Source organism: Cydia fagiglandana, chromosome 25 (assembly GCF_963556715.1).
Source record: "Cydia fagiglandana chromosome 25, ilCydFagi1.1, whole genome shotgun sequence".
NCBI lineage: Eukaryota > Metazoa > Arthropoda > Insecta > Lepidoptera > Tortricidae > Cydia > Cydia fagiglandana.
The window spans coordinates 8,055,914-8,080,680 of NC_085956.1; the positions used below are offsets into that span (position 1 = coordinate 8,055,914).

The 24,767-nt window shown below is 42.7% G+C and overlaps 1 protein-coding gene across 1 annotated transcript in view; it reads left to right on the forward strand.

Moving 5' to 3' along the window:
- Positions 1-24,767, forward strand: part of LOC134676844 (serine/arginine repetitive matrix protein 2) — a 46,391-nt gene that overhangs the window by 13,346 nt on the left and 8,278 nt on the right. The window contains exons 4-20 of the mRNA XM_063535225.1: positions 2,292-2,399; positions 3,123-3,231; positions 14,737-14,873; positions 18,155-18,308; positions 19,307-19,408; positions 21,228-21,399; positions 21,474-21,677; positions 21,752-21,955; positions 22,030-22,233; positions 22,308-22,511; positions 22,586-22,789; positions 22,864-23,067; positions 23,142-23,345; positions 23,560-23,763; positions 23,830-24,033; positions 24,226-24,429; positions 24,504-24,707. Coding sequence (XP_063391295.1) covers positions 2,292-2,399; positions 3,123-3,231; positions 14,737-14,873; positions 18,155-18,308; positions 19,307-19,408; positions 21,228-21,399; positions 21,474-21,677; positions 21,752-21,955; positions 22,030-22,233; positions 22,308-22,511; positions 22,586-22,789; positions 22,864-23,067; positions 23,142-23,345; positions 23,560-23,763; positions 23,830-24,033; positions 24,226-24,429; positions 24,504-24,707 — 3,026 coding nt within the window. The remainder of the gene's footprint in view (positions 1-2,291; positions 2,400-3,122; positions 3,232-14,736; positions 14,874-18,154; positions 18,309-19,306; positions 19,409-21,227; positions 21,400-21,473; positions 21,678-21,751; positions 21,956-22,029; positions 22,234-22,307; positions 22,512-22,585; positions 22,790-22,863; positions 23,068-23,141; positions 23,346-23,559; positions 23,764-23,829; positions 24,034-24,225; positions 24,430-24,503; positions 24,708-24,767) is intronic.

The window sequence follows — 24,767 nt, forward strand, 5'->3', positions numbered from 1 at the left end:
TTTAGTTAAAATAAAGGTGGGTAAATTATATGCCTCACCTGACCTTATTCGTTCACATTTAGATCATATAGCTATATTTGGTCACTTTGGCCGTCACTATCTATTTGATGCCGATTGTACTAACAATTAAAAGTACAGCTCATATGTACTTTTTCCTGTACTGAAACGTAAGCATTTGAGCGTAATTAATGATGTTCACTGATTATTAACATTACGTGTTAAAGAACCGAGTCCCGATTTGGGCCATGGTGCGTCCATTAATGAATTGCATACTAACGGATAGAGGTTTACGAGTATATTCACGGAAAAATAGTTTCATTATTAATTGAAGTGGGCATATGATTTATATGCAACTCAATACTGGTGGCTTAATTGCCGTTTATAAATCTGAAGATTCTTCATGGATACCATATCATCATCATCATCATTTCAGCCTATGTACGTCCCACTGCTGAGCACAGGCCTCCTCTCATGCGCGAGAGGGCTTGGGCTATAGTCACCACGCTAGCCCAATGCGGATTGGGGACTTCACACACACCTACGAATTTCTTCGCAGATGTATGCAGGCTTCCTCACGATGTTTTCCTTCACCGAAAAGCTAGTGGTAAATATCAAATGATATTTCGTACATAAGTTCCGAAAAACTCATTGGTACGAGCCAGGATTTGAACCCGCGACCTCCGGATTGAAAGTCGGGCGTCATATCCACTCGGCCACCACTGCTTCCATATAGATACCATATAGATACTGTCAAATCTTATAAAATATATAAATATGTCTCCCATTTCTGTTCATAAAATAAAATAAATATTAAAAAAATATATATATTATAGGACAATTTTTACACAAATCAATCTAGTCCCACGGCAAGCTCAACAAGCTTGTGTTGTGGGTACTAGACGACGATATATATACACTTAACGATTACACCCTGTATAAGTTACTACGGGACCCGTCATGGTCATGGCCCAGAACCCATACTATCCGGGACACAGTTCTTTAATATTATGTAGGGCTAAAAAGGCCCTCTGTCAGTGCAGGTGACAAGGCCCGGTCCCGGGCCTTATTGAACGCATGAGATGGAATAGTAAATTTAAATATTTTAATATAGGTAGTTATGAGTTCTTTGATTTCCCAATAAGTTTTAAGTAAGCATCACTTACTGACTTACAAAAGTATAAGCGTAGTACCTGAATTTTATTAGATGTTTTTAAAGTCTTATTATCAATAGAGCTTTAAAAATTAATTTATAAGTAAAATATAATAAGCGTCTTTAGTTGTAAAAAATATGTTACAAGACCTATAACTAATGAAGGGATAATTTTAGATATAGTCCACTTTTTTCGAGTAGGTAAAATAGACGATTTATTATATCTTTAATAAAAAAACTCCTAGGTTTAATTCGGTCTATGTTTACAAACCGCATACCATCGCCCACCACCACACTGTTAACTGACAGTTCGTAAACCTTATTAAAAAAGGCATAAGGTCCACCGATGGACAGTTAAAAGCGCCGCCGTTTGTACCAATCTTAATACAAAAGTCGACAACGAAAATAAATAATTACCTAATACGTCACATACCTATGACATGGCATGAACAAACAAGGAAAGCTATATATAAAAAATGTTTTTTCTCTGTCTTCTCACAAAGGAAAGCTTTGACAGTTTAAATTCCTCCAAGAAGGTCAGTAGTTAACACTAAACTCGAAACAGCACCTTTAAAAAAACATTAGGGGTCACTGACCTGTCCCAGTAAATTGAGGTAGTGTGCGTGAGCTGCGTTTGTGTGTGAAATGGGGTAATTTGACAGAATCTGAAAATTTACCCTCCTCTACGCCCTCTTAATAACTAAGATCATAATTTTGACAACAGAACAATTTGACCCGAAAACTTTGTCATAAATTTCATATACACAACCATTTGTTTTTGAGCATAACTCGAAATTATCGCAAACAAACATAGACTAGGAATCCTCTAGACGGGGTTTAGAGCAATTATCTCATGAAACCGATGCTGCCAAAAATGCGGGGGTGCGGGGGACGAGGTGAGCGAGGTCCCGTGCCGTGATTGATCCGTTCAAAGACACGGACGTCACACAAAGACACTTTCGACTCGACAAAGGAGTAAAATTGCGGCAAAGGGGGTAGAGCTACTATGCTCAGTCTGGAGGATGTCTTGTCTGTGCAAACAAATCATTTATGATTATGATTTACGAATTAAGCAAATATGTATCTGATCACGTCATCAAGTCATCATATCATATAAGACTAATAAATGTTGTGTTTTTAGGTGGAGGAGCAGCCTCGCAAGTTAGAGTATGTGATAAAAGTGGCCCATGTGTGCGTGCACCGCGGCGAGGGGGTCAGCGCGCTCACCACCGACCAGTACCAGGAACAGGTATGGCTTCCACCCCTACAGCTAACATGGATATGATTCACAGTTCACACTATTGCGTAATCATTTGTAACCATAGGCCCATTTCTCGAACGGTATTAGTCTAATGTTATGTAGTGTGTTGCCATGGTAACCCATACGACTTGACAGGGGCCCATTTCTCGAACGATATTAGTCTAATATTATTAGTGTGTTGTGATGACAACCCATATGATTTGACAGTTCGTGGACTAATAATATTAGTCTAATACCGTTCGAGAAATGGTCCCCAGGCTCCGTAAGTCTGATTGTGAAAAGTTGACGTTTGACAATCCTGCTTCCCAAAAAAATGGCGCCCTGCAGCGCCATCTGTGGCTCCAATTCATCAAGTATAAATACGATACGATACGACACGATACGATACGTCTATAGCGATACGGACTTTTAAACTGACTGCCCTAGTACGGAATATACTCGTAATATTCAATGGTCAATGGAGCTTCGTTTTCACAAAAATGTTTTAAAGGGGGGTCGCGGAAAGTTTTCTCACTCCTGTCGCATCATGAAAAAGAAGTGAATTTAACCCTTTATCAGGCTAGGGGATATATATTTCCCACATGCGGCACTTCAAACAGACGGAGTCTGACTTTCGATTGTCATTTTTGAAATGTCAGCCTGGTAAAGGGTTAGGATCCACTTCACTATAGACATCCAATGATCCCTCTGTATCAAGACGACCGTTTTCAGGCGCAAGACCTCGTTTTCAACGAGAACGTGTTGCTACAGACGCTAGGGTTCGATGTGGCCATCGATCACCCGCACACGCACGTGGTCCGCGCGTGCCACCTCGTCAAAGGTGAGGCGGTTTGCCTTGCTGCCCGGGCCGGCTGGGGGCCGAGTGAGGGCGGTCAAGGGTGGGCCCTTGAGGGAGTGGTTGGGTGAGGTTGAGGCGGCTATTAGCTGTGGTATTTGCGAAGAATTTACGTGACAATCATCATAGAAACCGGGCCAATCGCCGATCGGTTTATTAAAAAAATTAACATATGGTTCGGTTGGCGTTTCCTTATAAGAGTTATAAGCAATTGTCACTAGTTAGGCTCCCTGTGAATTCTGTACGTACTATTTGTTATCTATTTTATGGAATATCTTCTTCTTTAATCGACAGTTGTAAGATCCATTTTACATTTGCAACCCCTTGGAATGAGGAAGTTTATTTATTTCTTGTTCTACCAGGTAGGGTAAGGGTGTTGTGGTGTAAATGGATCCAAGTATGCCCAACTTAGAGTGTTTTCGTTATATTTTACTAGATTTACTAATATCTCTTTTAAAATTTATAAAAACCAAAATTTGTTTCAATATCAATCACCACCGAAATCATAAAAACAATTTATTGAATAAATAAAGACAACAAAGCACAGTGGTACAATAATTAAATACTGTTTGCTTTAAATATAAAAGCTGGAAAATAATTATCATTGAAGAGAGAGATTAAAAACAATTTTTTTCTAAAACGTAAATAGAGGAGAAACTCAGTAGATATGCTAAATTGACAAATAAAGTTATGGGGAGTTGATAAATAAAAACTTCATACCAAGCCTCGACCACTCCCATACCGCACGAACTCTACCCAAGCGACGCCCCTAAAATAAGGGTCCCATTCGGACCGCGGGACCAAAAAAAAGAAAAGGCCACAGGCAATGTATCCCAACATTTTTGCGAAAAATCTGAGGTATGTGGAACTTACTGGACTTATTTTGTGTGTCACCCTTTCATGTCCATTTACACTGCATTTTTTTTTAATTGTGTTCGTTTAATCATTTACCAGGCTAGCACCACTTGCACCATCACACTAACCCGGGGTTAACCGGTTAAACCATAGCACCACCCCATCTCGTCCCGTGGGTGTCGTATAAGTCGACTAATGGAAAACTGGCGACAGATATGCATATGAGCAAGGCTCGCCCGTAATCCTTAGCGGGGTCCTTGCTCACAAGAGCTGTACGCGCGCCACGCCAAAAACAAAGAAACCGGTTAAACCATTAACTCCAGGTCTAACCAATTAAACCTGGGTTAATAAATGGTGCAAGTGGCCCTAGGGGATATATATTTCCCACATACGGTGCTTCACACATGTGTTATTTTTTCGATGAGTAACACTGACATCCGATTGTCATTTTTGAACTGTCAGCCTGGTACAGGGTTAACACAATGAGGTCTGAAACATGTCATATTTGAATTTGAATTTATAATTTATTTCGAATCCGTGGATTCATAATGTAGTGTTAGTAAGTACAAAACAAACTTAAAATTATGTAATTAAATGTTAGTGACATAATATAGTTTTCTTTTTATTAGGGTTCCGTAGCCAAATGGCAAAAAACGGAACCCTTATAGATTAGTCATGTCTGTCTGTCCGTGTATGTCACAGCCACTTTTTTTTAATTTTTAACAAGCAGAAACGTCTATGAATGATGCCATTAAGCTAAGAATAAATTTAAAAGTGGAAAAATTACTGTCTTGGTTGGGACTTGAACTCACGGCCTCTGGATAGATACTCCAGCACTGTCATCTGAGCCACCAAGACCTTATCCATAATATTTCTTTTTTTTTTAATTAAATCATCTTCCTCGCGTTATCCCACGTCATGCTCCGTGGAAACCCCACTGTCTGTTTTGTGATTTATTGAAACGTAATGCTGATGTACACAATATGTACTGAATTAGTACATACTTAGAAAAATTTGTACCTCAATAGATCGAGAGTACAATTAACTCAATTCGGACTTGCTGTAGAGCATCTCCCCAGCAACCCCAAAATTTAATTAAAGAAAATTCACGTAAATACTTACTTTTTAGCAAAAAAGACGCCTAAAAAAAATTGTACTGCAGTTTTTAATGTTGATCGAGTTAGCCATGGCTAGTTAAATTAACTAATTGTCGCCAGGACGCAAGCGCCTCCAGCCGACTTCTCATAGCTCCTCTACACGATGGGCCAACGCCGGCCACTCCAAGGGACGCATTTATGCGTTAGAGGGAGCAAGTGATATTGCTATCTCATTCTACTGCATGGCTGCGTCCCTTGGAGTGGCTGGCGTTGGCCCATCGTGTAGAGGAGCCATCAAACGTACGAAACTTTGTGTTTTTATTTAGGTACAATGAGATACACACATTTTATTTATGTTATGAACTTGGTTTCTGGTGAGAGTTCAATTTTTTTCTTGGCAACCAGCAATGGGGGTGTAGTTGCATTGATCATAAACGTACGTACTTATTTTTAGTCGTACCTTCGTGTTTTTTACATGACATTATTGAAGTATCTTGATAACGTTAAAACGAAGATTAAGTACTTTTATTTTTATTGCTAGGTACTTATAGGAGTTACAATTCATAAAACCATATTTTTATATCATTTTTAATTGTTTAACGTAAAATATGTTATACAAGGAAACATAATAAACAAATCGATTGAAAACTATTTTTAAGTTATCTTATTGACAAAATATCATCATCTAAACATATATAAACATTAATTGAATTTTGCATTTTTAATAAAATTAACTCTTGATGTAAATAAGTATGTTTGATTGAAATGGTTTACCAAAATTTGTTTTATGTACCTTTGTCTTGAGATCATCATAGCAGTACCAGTAAGGTCCCGTTTTACAATGAGCTGTAAAATGACCAAGTCCTGTTGCAACTGTTGGAGGTACAAATTCAATAATTGACGCTAGGTCGTATCGTCTGTTGCTTTGCAGAACTAATGTTTTTGGCAGTTCTTTTATAGTCACTGTATTAACGACTTCAAATATAATATGATCCGATAAATTATAGGTCATCGCAACTGTGCCAAAACATTGTTCGTTATTACACTTTGTATATTCATTGCTCAACATAGAGTTTGCTGATGATTCTAAGCCAGCAAGACTCTCCTCCAAGTATAGGATATTCAACGGTAAAATTGGTAACATTCTTTCTGTTCTCTTGTCACAAGTATTGCATGTTTTTAAAATTCTTGCACTACAATATTCACTAAAGAGAATCGACTCAAAAATCTTGGTCACATTACACTGACAATCATAAATTTTGAGATTACCCTGGTAAGAAATTTTGTCACAAAAATTTATAAGAATATCTGACCTTAATCGCAATACATCAACATCCAAGTCATTCAGAGATACTGCTTTAACCAACATAGAAAAAGTCGATTTTATACGGTCGACATGTTGAGCAAAAACATTATTCTCTTTATAAAGTACGGCAAATGCTTGTAGAACAGCATCAAACGCGCATGTATTTTGCAAAATTATATCTTTCATTCCTGATCTACTAATATTTCCGTTTGGAATCAAATGTACATACTTTCTATTACTCTTTGGTTTAATTGTTTCGATTAAAGGTTTCGATTTATTAGTATTGTTTTTGTTTCGCCAGTTTTCCTCGTTTTTTGGTTTAGCTATGAATATAGAATTATCCCCGAAAGATTTATCAGTTTCATCAAAGCTTTTTTGTGATTTTTCTTGTGAATCATTAGTACAATCAAGGGAACCATTTGCTGTCTGAAAAATATCAGGATAAGAGCATTTCGCGGCCTTTAATTCTCCAGATAAATAATCAGTATGAACCATAATAAATCTATCCACACGCAAAAGACCGCTTCTTGAATTGAGTAGTAGCTGTTTAATGTTTTTAAAATAACTTTCAACGTTGCTGCTACTAGCATTGTCAGTCGATTCCTTGAAAAAAGGCAACATTAGATTAGTCCAAAGGGGCAGTCTATATATAAGTTTCTTAAAGCTTTCTATAAATATAGGAAAAAAATAAACATTTTCAAAATTAGTGTCTTCACACAGATCACTGTGCACTTTTTCTCTGTTTATAATATGTTCGAAATCGGCAATAACTGTGTTCTGAAGAAGTAATTCGTCATCATTTTCTTCAAATATCGAACCCTCGTTGTCTGATTCTATTACTTCTTCTGGTTGTTCCATTTCTTCAAGAATGTTTTCAATTTCTTCAGTTGTGCCAAGCAACTTTTCTTTAGCTATTTCACATCTCGTTATCTGGCCATTTTTTGTACATCGATCAAATCTGTTAACTGCAACTATTATAACATTTAGTATGATTTCTTTCGCCGTCGCATAAATATTACACGTTTTAAGCTTTAACAATTGCCGTATGTAAAATTTCTTCACACGCATGTCAACATTTTTGAAACATTTAAGTCTGTATAAAGTTTTTATAAAATGTGACGAATCAAGGCGCATTATACACTTTGGACTAACTTTCGTTAGCCCTTCTAAAAGTGAAAAACAGTGATTTATGTAAGCTTTTGTCGTATTAAAGGTAGTGAACACTTTAACACAAGCACCGATCAAAGCGCTGGAGTCATCGGTAATCACTTCCTTAGGTTTTGGCATAGATTGTATCCATGTTTTTAGCCATAAATATATGTTGTCTAGTGTTTGAGTAGCTGAAATCATCTGAGCGATTGGTATAGACGTGTTTTTAATTTTAAGAAGTACAACGTATAAGAACAGATGTTTTGACTGGTAACAGCGTTTCGGGTCGATTGGAGGCCGTATTTTTTTAAATAATGATCCAGTTGCGTCTAGGCTCAGTGAAGTATAATTTGTATGTGAAAATGTTTCATAAAATGTTCGCTGCAACTTCGTCCAATAATAGACAAAGAAGGGGTTGAGGGAAACATTCCGAATTACAGTATCAAATGGTGGCGTAAAACTCATTATCCATAACGCCATCGTCACAACTCTGTGATAATATGTGGAAGTATTAGTCCGGCTCCTTATATTTTGAAGAGTTTTAAGTGTAGGAATGAAAGGCGGTTCCTGTGTATCATCATCACCAAGGACACTATTCATTAATTTGTTTCGAAATACTATTGGATATTCATTTTCCAAGCTAGCAGCAAGTTTTTCTTTAGTGCATTTTGTTATTCTAACTTTTTTCTTGTGGATCAATTCTGAATCTACATTTTGCAGAATACACTTTACAGAAATCGAATTACTATCACGATTATCGGTGTATATAAAAATTTTACCACTGCATTCTTGACAGTAACCATTTATTTTTACACTGTCACCATTAGTATAATTATTTTTGAATACCCATGTGCACCTATTTATGTGCGCATAGTTCCATTTCAAATTCTACTATATTGTCATCACAATCACTGTTACTATCAGAAAGTGTTGACTCACCACTATTGCTATCCACACTTGAAGAATCTTCGGAAAAACCGTTACTTTTACCGATAGATAGTTCATGATTAATATTTTTATTAATGTCCATCTCACTAAAAAATAAATTGAAATTTCTTTTAGCGGAAAGGTACAAAGCCTTAGGTGATATTTGAGCACTTAACTTACGACTTATTGTCTTGTAAACATCACTTCCAGAACTTGGCAAACTAGTCACATCACGGAATTGTTCACTGTGTTGTAAGAAAACACACTTTTGTTCCTCTAAAGAAACGGATAATCTTTTTCCACGCTTCATTTTTGAGAATGTACGAACACCATACACGATCGTAACGGAGGAGTGAATGATGATTCGGTTAAAACACTAATTGAGGGTAGTTGACAAATTTTACACTGCAGTGATATTAATACCCACATAAACAGAACAGTACCCGCGACATACATTCATGTTGTATCTGTGGGTAGCGCTACTACTATGCTCAGTCTGCAGGATGTCTTGTCTGTGACCCGTGACAAGAACTAGACAAATATATTTACATATTTACCTATAGTTGGTCAAGCAAATCTTGTCACTAGTAAAAGGCGCGAAATTCAGTTTTTCTTTGGGACGATAACCCTTGGCGCCTACATTTTTAAATTTGCCGCCTTTTTCTTTTGACAAGATTTACTTGACCACTATACTTATAGTCTGTTGTTGTTGTTGGCAAAAAGAGTAGAAATTAAAAAGTGGCAATACTGAAGTGTCGTCCCTTTCAAATCAATGTATAATTGTATATTAGAAAACGGGACGACACTACAGTATTGCCACTTTTTAATTTCTACTCTTTTTTGTCAGACTGTATAATAGTTTTCCTTAATTACTTACATTCATACTTACACCCACAGATACAACATGAATGTATGTCGTGGGTACTGTTCTGTTTATGTGGGTATTAATATCACTGCAGTGTAAAATTTGTCAACTACCCTCAATTAGTGTTTTAACCGAATCATCATTCACTCCTCCGTTACGATCGTGTATGGTGTTCGTACATTCTCAAAAATGAAGCGTGGAAAAAGATTATCCGTTTCTTTAGAGGAACAAAAGTGTGTTTTCTTACAACACAGTGAACAATTCCGTGATGTGACTAGTTTGCCAAGTTCTGGAAGTGATGTTTACAAGACAATAAGTCGTAAGTTAAGTGCTCAAATATCACCTAAGGCTTTGTACCTTTCCGCTAAAAGAAATTTCAATTTATTTTTTAGTGAGATGGACATTAATAAAAATATTAATCATGAACTATCTATCGGTAAAAGTAACGGTTTTTCCGAAGATTCTTCAAGTGTGGATAGCAATAGTGGTGAGTCAACACTTTCTGATAGTAACAGTGATTGTGATGACAATATAGTAGAATTTGAAATGGAACTATGCGCACATAAATAGGTGCACATGGGTATTCAAAAATAATTATACTAATGGTGACAGTGTAAAAATAAATGGTTACTGTCAAGAATGCAGTGGTAAAATTTTTATCTACACCGATAATCGTGATAGTAATTCGATTTCTGTAAAGTGTATTCTGCAAAATGTAGATTCAGAATTGATCCACAAGAAAAAAGTTAGAATAACAAAATGCACTAAAGAAAAACTTGCTGCTAGCTTGGAAAATGAATATCCAATAGTATTTCGAAACAAATTAATGAATAGTGTCCTTGGTGATGATGATACACAGGAACCGCCTTTCATTCCTACACTTAAAACTCTTCAAAATATAAGGAGCCGGACTAATACTTCCACATATTATCACAGAGTTGTGACGATGGCGTTATGGATAATGAGTTTTACGCCACCATTTGATACTGTAATTCGGAATGTTTCCCTCAACCCCTTCTTTGTCTATTATTGGACGAAGTTGCAGCGAACATTTTATGAAACATTTTCACATACAAATTATACTTCACTGAGCCTAGACGCAACTGGATCATTATTTAAAAAAATACGGCCTCCAATCGACCCGAAACGCTGTTACCAGTCAAAACATCTGTTCTTATACGTTGTACTTCTTAAAATTAAAAACACGTCTATACCAATCGCTCAGATGATTTCAGCTACTCAAACACTAGACAACATATATTTATGGCTAAAAACATGGATACAATCTATGCCAAAACCTAAGGAAGTGATTACCGATGACTCCAGCGCTTTGATCGGTGCTTGTGTTAAAGTGTTCACTACCTTTAATACGACAAAAGCTTACATAAATCACTGTTTTTCACTTTTAGAAGGGCTAACGAAAGTTAGTCCAAAGTGTATAATGCGCCTTGATTCGTCACATTTTATAAAAACTTTATACAGACTTAAATGTTTCAAAAATGTTGACATGCGTGTGAAGAAATTTTACATACGGCAATTGTTAAAGCTTAAAACGTGTAATATTTATGCGACGGCGAAAGAAATCATACTAAATGTTATAATAGTTGCAGTTAACAGATTTGATCGATGTACAAAAAATGGCCAGATAACGAGATGTGAAATAGCTAAAGAAAAGTTGCTTGGCACAACTGAAGAAATTGAAAACATTCTTGAAGAAATGGAACAACCAGAAGAAGTAATAGAATCAGACAACGAGGGTTCGATATTTGAAGAAAATGATGACGAATTACTTCTTCAGAACACAGTTATTGCCGATTTCGAACATATTATAAACAGAGAAAAAGTGCACAGTGATCTGTGTGAAGACACTAATTTTGAAAATGTTTATTTTTTTCCTATATTTATAGAAAGCTTTAAGAAACTTATATATAGACTGCCCCTTTGGACTAATCTAATGTTGCCTTTTTTCAAGGAATCGACTGACAATGCTAGTAGCAGCAACGTTGAAAGTTATTTTAAAAACATTAAACAGCTACTACTCAATTCAAGAAGCGGTCTTTTGCGTGTGGATAGATTTATTATGGTTCATACTGATTATTTATCTGGAGAATTAAAGGCCGCGAAATGCTCTTATCCTGATATTTTTCAGACAGCAAATGGTTCCCTTGATTGTACTAATGATTCACAAGAAAAATCACAAAAAAGCTTTGATGAAACTGATAAATCTTTCGGGGATAATTCTATATTCATAGCTAAACCAAAAAACGAGGAAAACTGGCGAAACAAAAACAATACTAATAAATCGAAACCTTTAATCGAAACAATTAAACCAAAGAGTAATAGAAAGTATGTACATTTGATTCCAAACGGAAATATTAGTAGATCAGGAATGAAAGATATAATTTTGCAAAATACATGCGCGTTTAATGCTGTTCTACAAGCATTTGCCGTACTTTATAAAGAGAATAATGTTTTTGCTCAACATGTCGACCGTATAAAATCGACTTTTTCTATGTTGGTTAAAGCAGTATCTCTGAATGACTTGGATGTTGATGTATTACGATTAAGGTCAGATATTCTTATAAATTTTTGTGACAAAATTTCTTACCAGGGTAATCTCAAAATTTATGATTGTCAGTGTAATGTGACCAAGATTTTTGAGTCGATTCTCTTTAGTGAATATTGTAGTGCAAGAATTTTAAAAACATGCAATACTTGTGACAAGAGAACAGAAAGAATGTTACCAATTTTACCGTTGAATATCCTATACTTGGAGGAGAGTCTTGCTGGCTTAGAATCATCAGCAAACTCTATGTTGAGCAATGAATATACAAAGTGTAATAACGAACAATGTTTTGGCACAGTTGCGATGACCTATAATTTATCGGATCATATTATATTTGAAGTCGTTAATACAGTGACTATAAAAGAACTGCCAAAAACATTAGTTCTGCAAAGCAACAGACGATACGACCTAGCGTCAATTATTGAATTTGTACCTCCAACAGTTGCAACAGGACTTGGTCATTTTACAGCTCATTGTAAAACGGGACCTTACTGGTACTGCTATGATGATCTCAAGACAAAGGTACATAAAACAAATTTTGGTAAACCATTTCAATCAAACATACTTATTTACATCAAGAGTTAATTTTATTAAAAATGCAAAAAGTCAATCAATGTTTATATATGTTTAGATGATGATATTTTGTCAATAAGATAACTTAAAAATAGTTTTCAATCGATTTGTTTATTATGTTTCCTTGTATAACATATTTTACGTTAAACAATTAAAAATGATATAAAAATATGGTTTTATGAATTGTAACTCCTATAAGTACCTAGCAATAAAAATAAAAGTACTTAATCTTCGTTTTAACGTTATCAAGATACTTCAATAATGTCATGTAAAAAACACGAAGGTACGACTAAAAATAAGTACGTACGTTTATGATCAATGCAACTACACCCCCATTGCTGGTTGCCAAGAAAAAAATTGAACTCTCACCAGAAACCAAGTTCATAACATAAATAAAATGTGTGTATCTCATTGTACCTAAATAAAAACACAAAGTTTCGTACGTTTGATGGCTCCTCTACACGATGGGCCAACGCCAGCCACTCCAAGGGACGCAGCCATGCAGTAGAATGAGATAGCAATATCACTTGCTCCCTCTAACGCATAAATGCGTCCCTTGGAGTGGCCGGCGTTGGCCCATCGTGTAGAGGAGCTATGAGAAGTCGGCTGGAGGCGCTTGCGTCCTGGCGACAATTAGTTAATTTAACTAGCCATGGCTAACTACTCGATCAACATTAAAAACTGCAGTACAATTTTTTTTAGGCGTCTTTTTTGCTAAAAAGTAAGTATTTACGTGAATTTTCTTTAATTAAATTTTGGGGTTGCTGGGGAGATGCTCTACAGCAAGTCCGAATTGAGTTAATTGTACTCTCGATCTATTGAGGTACAAATTTTTCTAAGTATGTACTAATTCAGTACATATTGTGTACATCAGCATTACGTTTCAATAAATCACAAAACAGACAGTGGGGTTTCCACGGAGCATGACGTGTTATCCCGGCATTTTGCCACGGCTCACATAGGAGCCTGGGGTCCGCTTGACAACTAATCCCATGATTTGACGTAGGCACTAGTTTTTACGAAAGCGACTGCCATCTGACCTTCCAACCCAGAGGGAAAATTAGGCCTTATTGGGATTAGTCCGGTTTCCTCACGATTATTTCCTTCACCGAAAAGCGACTAGTAAATATCAAATGATATTTCGTACATAAGTTCCGAAAAACTCATTGGTACTAGCCGGGGTTTGAACCCGCGACCTCCGGATTGCAAGTCGCACGCTCTTACCGCTAGGCCACCAGCGCTTCTTCAACTCCTCTCTGCTCTTTGCTTCTTTTTTTAAATTAAATCATAATTATTATATATTAATGATGAATGTAAGGGTGGATACGGATTCTGCAAAACCAGGTAAAATCTCAAACCTGCTGACATTTTGAGACCCTTTCCGTTCCTATATTTATTTTATGCTCCAGGACCATTTTAGACCTCATTGTAAGCTTCACACCCCTAAATTCAGTAAATTAGTTTAGATTATTTTATATCTTAAAATAGATGCCTTATTTCATAATCATAATACATCTTTAATAAGCCAACTAGTAACTGAAGCTCATCGTAGGATGTCGTTTAACTTTGGCTCCTTACATTTAAATACAAGATTTTATCAATGGCTGTTTAAACATTAGCAATTAATGTCTGAAAACGAATTAAACTAATTTGTAATTCTTATGAGAATAAAGAATCTTTAACCGTAAAACTATCAAAATTATTTCAAAACTAGTCTTTCATTCGTACAATGGGGTTAGCAACTGTCAAAGGTTTGCATAGATGGCGCCATCATAGCCTGCTCCTTTTTTTATGAGATTTGGCTGAAAGTGCTGGCATCCAGGGCATAAAATTCCATTATAAAAACAGAACTGACACATTTCTAGGGATTGACAGAGCAAGCTACGCTGGCGCCATCTGCTAAATGCTACGACCGGCTAATCCCAATTTAGCCCCCCCCCCCCCCACATCTAGCGTCTTTCGAGCGTCGGCGTCTGGTCAGCGTTATGGAAAATGACGTCGCTGCGCAGTTGCGTCGACGTTGCGTCGAGCAGCGGCCATAGAGTTGTAGACGCCGACGCTCGAAAGACGCTAGATGTGGAGGGGGGGCCCCTTATATCGCTACTTTTATTTCCCACTTTTACATTCTAACATGTCTGTCTCACACCCACAGCGCCCAAGGACCTCGCGCAGACATCATATTTCATGGCGTCGAACAGCTTACACCTGACGACCATGTGCCTGCAGTACCGGCCCACCGTGGTGGCCTGCTTCTGTATACACCTGGCATCCAAGTGGAGCAACTGGGCGGTGAGTGTTAGTGCTTTGGGTTACGTTTTTATTTGTATTTATTTATTTATTGTTTACCCTTTTGACTTTTGAGCTCGAGAGCACCCTAAACCACAGAATAAATAATTGTACTAGGTGCAGAAGACTCACTCTCTAACAAAACGCGTCTGTTACAATCAGCACAGATATGGCCGCTAGGTGGCGACAGCGCCACGCGCGGCTTATGACTTTCCCCAAAATTGGGGTGGAACGGATGTACTTTTAGCTACCTGTAGCAAAGCTACGAATTCTCGGAGTGAGCCACGCCTTCCTAAACTGGCGAGCGTGTATGACGAATATTATGAAAGTGAAGGAAGCGAAAGAGGTATGTCAGGATCGTAGCAAGTGGAAATCCGTGGTCTCTGCCTACCCCTCCGGGAAATAGGCGTGATTATATGTATGTATGTTAACCTTTTGAACGCCAAACTGCGCATACATTTGCCGTGCCATTGACGCCACGGGGGTAAAATTTAGTTTTGTGAATAAATAATGCCAACGTAAAAGTGGGGTGTTTTTCAGTAGATTTTTATCAAAAAACGATCGACGTCAAATGCCGTCTTTGGCGTCGTTGTCACGATTTTGCGTTGACGTCAATTGCCGTATGTGGCGTTCAAAAGTTTAAAGACACTGCAATACGAAGCGTATGGAAGCGTTTACGTGGGGCGCGTGGTCACCACACATGAAAAGATTTTAGGGAATAAGCTGTCTAGAACTGTACGTAAATAGTGTCCGACTAATTATTCTAATTAAACACATATCTGGAAACAACAACGCATCAGTACAGAATAAATAATAGTACTACCGTACAGAAACGAAACTTCCTACAAAACCGAAGTTTGACAGCGGTTCAGGGTCGAATCATGCTGTCCCTTTCTAATATACGGCACTATCCCTTTCGGCTATTTGGGGCTGTCAAAATTCAAGTGATTATCTTTGGTCGTGCACGCAATGGGACGTGAAGTTGTGTCAACCCTAATAATTGCTCGGAGCAATGCTGAGTCGAACGGAGCCGAGTTTGCCCGAAGGGGGGAGTTTCGCACCCGACATAATTTACCATGGCAGTAACTCTCTATTTCATATTGTTCTTAAAGGAAATTAAGAGAAACGTTAAAAAACTGGCATAACATCACCTTAGAGACGCAACTAGAATCACTAACAGGAACAGCAGCAACAAACTACTCGTTGTGGAAATTTACGAAACACTTTGACCAACCGCAACTAGCTAAGGCACCTCTTCGAAGTAGTACAGGCTGGGCGCGAACCCCACGACAAAAAGCAGAAACCTTCGCAGAACACTTACAAAATGTCTTCTACCCGAATGCCGCGAATGATGCAGAGTCTGAAAGAGAAGTAGACAAAACACTAAACCAGCCCTTCCAAATGTCACTCCCACCAACTCCAGTAACAGTACGCGAAGTCTGGAGAGTAATCAATGATCTGAAAGATAAAAAAGCACCAGGATTCGACCTCATCTCAAAAGAAGTTCTAAAGCATCTACCGAGAAAAGCAGTAGTATTCTTGGTGACACTATACAATGGAATCCTAAGAGTACAATATTATCCCAGCTTGTGGAAAGTCTCCCAGATACTGATGATACACAAACCAGGAAAACCTGCTAACGAGGTTACCTCATATAGGCCAATTAGCCTACTACCGATCCTGTCAAAAGTCTGTGAAAAACTGCTCCTAAGAAGAATCCTTCCGATACTAGAAGAGACAAAAGTCATACCAACGCACCAGTTCGGCTTTAGACAAAAGCATTCCACAATCGAACAAGTTCACAGAGTCGTGGAGCGAATCAGAAAGTCACTGGAAGAAAAAGAATACTGTTCTTCAGCTTTTCTAGACATTCAACAGGCATTCGACAGAGTGTGGCACAAAGGGCTGCTTTGCAAGATACGCACATACTTACCCCACAGTTACTTTAACTTGTTTCACTCCTATCTATCAGATCGCCTATTTCAAGTTAAAGAGGATGATGAGACCTCTAAGCTCTTAGAAATAAAAGCTGGAGTGCCCCAGGGCTCAGTGTTGGGACCGGTGCTCTACACGATTTACACGGCTGACCTACCACAAGTGGATGGGATCACCACGGCCACTTTTGCTGATGATACTGCCATACTTGCAAGTAGCAGGGATCCTGGTATCGCATCACTTAAGTTACAAAACGCGCTAGAGGACATAACAAAATGGTTGCAAAAATGGAGGATAAGAGCAAGTGCATCAAAATCTGTCCAAGTTACTTTCACGCTCAGGAAAGGAAACTGCCCTCCAGTTACTCTGGAAAACTCCACACTGCCCCACCATGACAGTGTCCGATACCTCGGCTTACATCTAGATCGACGGCTTACATGGCAACAACACATCAAAACAAAAAGAGAAGAACTAAGATTTAGATTTCGTGATTATTACTGGTTACTTGGAAGAAACAGCAAACTCTCCATAGACAACAAACTCCTAATCTACAAAACTATTCTTAAGCCAGCATGGATGTACGGCATACAACTTTGGGGCAGTGCCAGCAACTCCAACATCGCAATAATAAGTGAGTGAGTGATGCTCTCCTGACCGATTTCGGCCCCAGCGACTGTGTGCTCTGGACTAGGCAATTTTTAGCTCGTGTTATTAGAGTGTCGCAATAATACAAAGAATGCAAAACAACATACTGCGGTCCATAAGCAACGCTCCGTGGTTCACAACCAACTCTGAAATACATAAATACCTGCAAATCAATACTGTGAAGGAAGAAATCCTTCACGCAACTAAGGCATATCACCATAGATTAAGACACCACCCAAACGACCTGGCAGCAAAACTAACAGACAAGGGATATGATAAAAGACTAAAAAGAAAAGACATCTTCCCTCATACATAGACAATCCAAAATTGTCAAAGCGAAATGAGTAGAAGCCCTCGCTGGAGGACTCGCTCGTCATGATATAAAGCACTCAACCAATCTGCTTATAGTCTGACTGATTGCAGATAAAACTAGAAAAAAAAAAAAAAAAAATATTGTCTTTGTACTTATCAGGCGTGTCTCACTCTGCGATTTCGTCGCTTTGCTACAGGTAGCTAAAAGTACATCCGTTCGGCCCCAATTTTGGGGTTTGCCATAAGCCGCGCGTGGCGCTGTCGCCACCTAGCGGCCATATCTGTGCTGATCATGACAGACGCGTTTTGTTAGAGAGTGAGTCTTCTGTACTTAGTACTATTATTTATTCTGTGTACTTCTGTTCTAGTCTTCAATGGCAGTATGTTTCCAGATACCCCAATCTAACGAGGGCCGGCACTGGTTCTCGTACGTGGACCGGACGGTGACCTCGGACCTGCTGGAGCGGCTCACGGCCGAGTTCCTGCACATCTTCGACAAGTGCCCGTCCCGGCTCAAGAGGAAGATGATGGAGAGGAACAGCAACAGTGAGTCGCTTTTGTTATTTTCAGCTCCATGGCTTTTTTATTCCCGACGAAATTAGGTAAGAAGCTGTTTCTTTGTGCATACGAATGATCCTATTTATCTCCTTGCTTGTCGCAAAGAGAATTTTAAATAGAGAATTTTTGTCATGGTAAATTATGTAGCTACACTACATTTACTGCCATCTTTCGACAGACGATTAAACTGTTAGAACGCCATTTGACTTTGATCATTATTCTTTCACTGATATGTGTTAACTTGTTTTAACGCCATCTACTCGAGAGTAGGCTGAAGGTTATGGCGCCATCCCTCGAAAAGATTGCACCATACCTTTGGCCTATAGTCGATTAGATAGCGTTCATATTAATATTTAATAAGTGAACACATCACATCAGTGAAATCATAAATCATATCAGTGAAGGAATAAGGATCAAAGTCAAATGGTGTTCTAACAGTTTTATCTTCTGTCGAAAGATGGCAGTAAGTTTACAGTGGCTACATAATTTACTGTGACAATCCGTTTCTATACGGTCTATTTTCTTTTTGTTTTACAAGGGGGCAAAGTTGTTGTTTAACCGCTCGTGCTAATATTGATACCCGAGCAAGCGAAAGATTCCAAAATTGAACCACGAGCGTAGCGAGTGGTTCGTAATTGGAATCTTGAGCGTTGCGAGGGTTTCAAAAGCACGAGGGTTAAACAAAATTTGCCCCCGAGTGAAACACAAAATTTTTCACCACACCAACCCGAAGAAAATATTAACTGTAAGATATCAAACAAACCAAATCAAATCCAAATTTATGTCATTAAATATTTATCATTCAAAATCATCATTTAAAAGTCAATTCAACCAGCAAACCTATGAAAACAACTCAAAATTGGCATTTGATTACTTTGCCTCACATGTGAATAAAACGCAACTTTGCTATCGGTTTTTGAAGCGCAAAGTAAGCCTTTCCGAGCTGGTGTGGTGAAAAATAAATTTATTATTCTTGTTATTCGCAGGCGGCAGCTCGCCACACTCGAGCGCGGCGCACGGCAGCGGCTCGGCCTCGCAGCAGCGGCCGTCGCTGCCCAATGACGACTTTGACAAGTCGTTTGACAAAGGTAATACTTTTGTAATAACTTGCTAGGTTGTTCATGAAATATTTGTAGGATACACCCGGACAGGTGGGCCAAAATAGTGACCGACGCTGCCCAATGACGACTTTGACAAGTCGTTTGACAAAGGTAACACTTTTGTAATAACTTGCTAGGTTATTCATGAAATATCTGTAGGATACACCCGGACAGGTGGGCCAAAATAGTGACCGACGCTGCCCAATGACGACTTTGACAAGTCGTTCGACAAAGGTAACACTTTTGTAATAACTTGCTAGGTTATTCATGAAATATCTGTAGGATACACCCGGACAGGTGGGCCAAAATAGTGACCGACGCTGCCCAATGACGACTTTGACAAGTCGTTTGACAAAGGTAACACTTTTGTAATAACTTGCTAGGTTGTTCATGAAATATCTGTAGGATACACCCGGACAGGTGGGCCAAAATAGCGACCGAGGCAACACAGATCACCCGAGGCAGAGGCGGGCAAAAACTAGATGTTGAGACGACCTGGAAGTAAATTGCTATTTTGACCCTGAAATATCGCGTTTATGTATATAGTTGTTGTACAATTATTTTTCAATAAAATGTTAGGAATCGAGTGTTACCTTCGAGCAACACGGAAGGGAGGCGGCATTCGCACTATTTCCCCTCTGCCGAGGTACAAGATTAGCGCGTCAATATAATCTAGCGCGGGTAATAAAACTAGTTGCACTTGGATTTTTCACTAGACCGAGTCCAGACGCGCGCGTGAACACTGCTGCACAAAAATGCCTGTTTGCTCGGTTTTTTGTTATAAAAAGAGGTCGGGGACATCAAATTTACAAAAAGAAAGTGTTACATTTCACATGTAATATTTTTTTTTACATATCATACGTTTAATTACATTTAAATACAATTATTATATTTTAGTCTCAAGTAATTGTTGGATTTATCGATTTTGCTCGCTCAGTACAAATTGCGGATCGGTCGAGCGACAAATCCGACTTCTCATCTCTCAGAACACAATGACATACTTCAACGAAAATGTGTTAGTGTGCGTGTTGTGACACTAGTCACTCGTCCGTACACAAAAAGAGATCGAGGTTTGCAAGATTTGTCTTTGACGTGTGTCATTTTCTATGTATTTGTGTCGTCATTACAGAGGGCCTACCGCAAACCACGTTCGACGTGTTGCCTCCCTGTCACACTTACGTATGAATTTACAAGTGCCATAGAGAGGCAACACGTCGAACGTGGTTCGCGGTAGGGCCTTTGATTGGATTTTGTATGTAAGTGTGTGAGAAGTGCGACTGTGTGCACCTTCCCCCCCCCCCCCCCCCGAAAAATGGCAGAATGATTTGTACGGTGAGATATCGCTTGGGCCCCTCCCTTCCGACGTGTCGGAAGCCGGTGTTGCTCGAAGAGTGTTACCAATAATCGAATTTAAACATGTCGCGCGAGTGACTAAAAACAAGTGAGTCTAAACCGTAAAGTTATTCAATGTCGAGTGGTACCATTTTCTTTTTAGTGTTCCGTACAAAACTTTGTTTACGGAACACTTATGGGATCACTGGTCTATTTTTGAAAGTAAAAATATCTTATCAGATTCCACTTTTTTATAATGGTCTATCCATTTAGCTAAATTTTGTTATAATACTTATAATAAACAACATGTGTCAAGTATCAACTCAATTCAGCTGATCGATTAATTAAATAATTATCGCAACGTAAAGAAATTCGTATAATACGAGTGTTCGTACTGGTTAAGCGTACTTGAAATCGTTAAGTCCGAAATGCTGTTAATAACGGCATAGATTTGAAACGTACAATGTTTGTACAGAATACGAGCGCGAGCGACGCCGCGCGCCCTTGGCCGGCGGGTACGTGCCCGCCGCGCCCGCCGCCCCGCCGCCCAACAAGATCGACTACAACGCGTACCGCGAGAAGAGGGAGCGGGACGAGCGCGAGCGGGCGAGACAGCAGCAGCAGCCCGCCGCGGCGCGGCAGCCGGGGTGAGTTGTCACGTGTGTACAGTATACCCGCCCCCCCGCCCAACAAGATCGACTACAACGCGTACCGCGAGAAGAGGGAGCGGGACGAGCGCGAGCGGGCGAGACAGCAGCAGCAGCCCGCCGCGGCGCGGCAGCCGGGGTGAGTTGTCACGTGTGTACAGTATACCCGCCCCCCCGCCCAACAAGATCGACTACAACGCGTACCGCGAGAAGAGGGAGCGGGACGAGCGCGAGCGGGCGAGACAGCAGCAGCAGCCCGCCGCGGCGCGGCAGCCGGGGTGAGTTGTCACGTGTGTACAGTATACCCGCCCCCCCGCCCAACAAGATCGACTACAACGCGTACCGCGAGAAGAGGGAGCGGGACGAGCGCGAGCGGGCGAGACAGCAGCAGCAGCCCGCCGCGGCGCGGCAGCCGGGGTGAGTTGTCACGTGTGTACAGTATACCCGCCCCCCCGCCCAACAAGATCGACTACAACGCGTACCGCGAGAAGAGGGAGCGGGACGAGCGCGAGCGGGCGAGACAGCAGCAGCAGCCCGCCGCGGCGCGGCAGCCGGGGTGAGTTGTCACGTGTGTACAGTATACCCGCCCCCCCGCCCAACAAGATCGACTACAACGCGTACCGCGAGAAGAGGGAGCGGGACGAGCGCGAGCGGGCGAGACAGCAGCAGCAGCCCGCCGCGGCGCGGCAGCCGGGGTGAGTTGTCACGTGTGTACAGTATACCCGCCCCCCCGCCCAACAAGATCGACTACAACGCGTACCGCGAGAAGAGGGAGCGGGACGAGCGCGAGCGGGCGAGACAGCAGCAGCAGCCCGCCGCGGCGCGGCAGCCGGGGTGAGTTGTCACGTGTGTACAGTATACCCGCCCCCCCGCCCAACAAGATCGACTACAACGCGTACCGCGAGAAGAGGGAGCGGGACGAGCGCGAGCGGGCGAGACAGCAGCAGCAGCCCGCCGCGGCGCGGCAGCCGGGGTGAGTTGTCACGTGTGTACAGTATACCCGCCCCCCCGCCCAACAAGATCGACTACAACGCGTACCGCGAGAAGAGGGAGCGGGACGAGCGCGAGCGGGCGAGACAGCAGCAGCAGCCCGCCGCGGCGCGGCAGCCGGGGTGAGTTGTCACGTGTGTACAGTATACCCGCCCCCCCGCCCAACAAGATCGACTACAACGCGTACCGCGAGAAGAGGGAGCGGGACGAGCGCGAGCGGGCGAGACAGCAGCAGCAGCCCGCCGCGGCGCGGCAGCCGGGGTGAGTTGTCACGTGTGTACAGTATACCCGCCCCCCCGCCCAACAAGATCGACTACAACGCGTACCGCGAGAAGAGGGAGCGGGACGAGCGCGAGCGGGCGAGACAGCAGCAGCAGCCCGCCGCGGCGCGGCAGCCGGGGTGAGTTGTCACGTGTGTACAGTATACCCGCCCCCCCGCCCAACAAGATCGACTACAACGCGTACCGCGAGAAGAGGGAGCGGGACGAGCGCGAGCGGGCGAGACAGCAGCAGCAGCCCGCCGCGGCGCGGCAGCCGGGGTGAGTTGTCACGTGTGTACAGTATACCCGCCCCCCCGCCCAACAAGATCGACTACAACGCGTACCGCGAGAAGAGGGAGCGGGACGAGCGCGAGCGGGCGAGACAGCAGCAGCAGCCCGCCGCGGCGCGGCAGCCGGGGTGAGTTGTCACGTGTGTACAGTATACCCGCCCCCCCGCCCAACAAGATCGACTACAACGCGTACCGCGAGAAGAGGGAGCGGGACGAGCGCGAGCGGGCGAGACAGCAGCAGCAGCCCGCCGCGGCGCGGCAGCCGGGGTGAGTTGTCACGTGTGTACAGTATACCCGCCCCCCCGCCCAACAAGATCGACTACAACGCGTACCGCGAGAAGAGGGAGCGGGACGAGCGCGAGCGGGCGAGACAGCAGCAGCAGCCCGCCGCGGCGCGGCAGCCGGGGTGAGTTGTCACGTGTGTACAGTATACCCGCCCCCCCCGCCCAACAAGATCGACTACAACGCGTACCGCGAGAAGAGGGAGCGGGACGAGCGCGAGCGGGCGAGACAGCAGCAGCAGCCCGCCGCGGCGCGGCAGCCGGGGTGAGTTGTCACGTGTGTACAGTATACCCGCCCCCCCGCCCAACAAGATCGACTACAACGCGTACCGCGAGAAGAGGGAGCGGGACGAGCGCGAGCGGGCGAGACAGCAGCAGCAGCCCGCCGCGGCGCGGCAGCCGGGGTGAGTTGTCACGTGTGTACAGTATACCCGCCCCCCCGCCCAACAAGATCGACTACAACGCGTACCGCGAGAAGAGGGAGCGGGACGAGCGCGAGCGGGCGAGACAGCAGCAGCAGCCCGCCGCGGCGCGGCAGCCGGGGTGAGTTGTCACGTGTGTACAGTATACCCGCCCAACAAGATCGACTACAACGCGTACCGCGAGAAGAGGGAGCGGGACGAGCGCGAGCGGGCGAGACAGCAGCAGCAGCCCGCCGCGGCGCGGCAGCCGGGGTGAGTTGTCACGTGTGTACAGTATACCCGCCCCCCCGCCCAACAAGATCGACTACAACGCGTACCGCGAGAAGAGGGAGCGGGACGAGCGCGAGCGGGCGAGACAGCAGCAGCAGCCCGCCGCGGCGCGGCAGCCGGGGTGAGTTGTCACGTGTGTACAGTATACCCGCCCAACAAGATCGACTACAACGCGTACCGCGAGAAGAGGGAGCGGGACGAGCGCGAGCGGGCGAGACAGCAGCAGCAGCCCGCCGCGGCGCGGCAGCCGGGGTGAGTTGTCACGTGTGTACAGTATAAAAACAAGATCGACTACAACGCGTACCGCGAGAAGAGGGAGCGGGACGAGCGCGAGCGGGCGAGACAGCAGCAGCAGCCCGCCGCGGCGCGGCAGCCGGGGTGAGTTGTCACGTGTGTACAGTATACCCGCCCCCCCGCCCAACAAGATCGACTACAACGCGTACCGCGAGAAGAGGGAGCGGGACGAGCGCGAGCGGGCGAGACAGCAGCAGCAGCCCGCCGCGGCGCGGCAGCCGGGGTGAGTTGTCACGTGTGTACAGTATACCCGCCCCCCCGCCCAACAAGATCGACTACAACGCGTACCGCGAGAAGAGGGAGCGGGACGAGCGCGAGCGGGCGAGACAGCAGCAGCAGCCCGCCGCGGCGCGGCAGCCGGGGTGAGTTGTCACGTGTGTACAGTATACCCGCCCCCCCGCCCAACAAGATCGACTACAACGCGTACCGCGAGAAGAGGGAGCGGGACGAGCGCGAGCGGGCGAGACAGCAGCAGCAGCCCGCCGCGGCGCGGCAGCCGGGGTGAGTTGTCACGTGTGTACAGTATACCCGCCCCCCCGCCCAACAAGATCGACTACAACG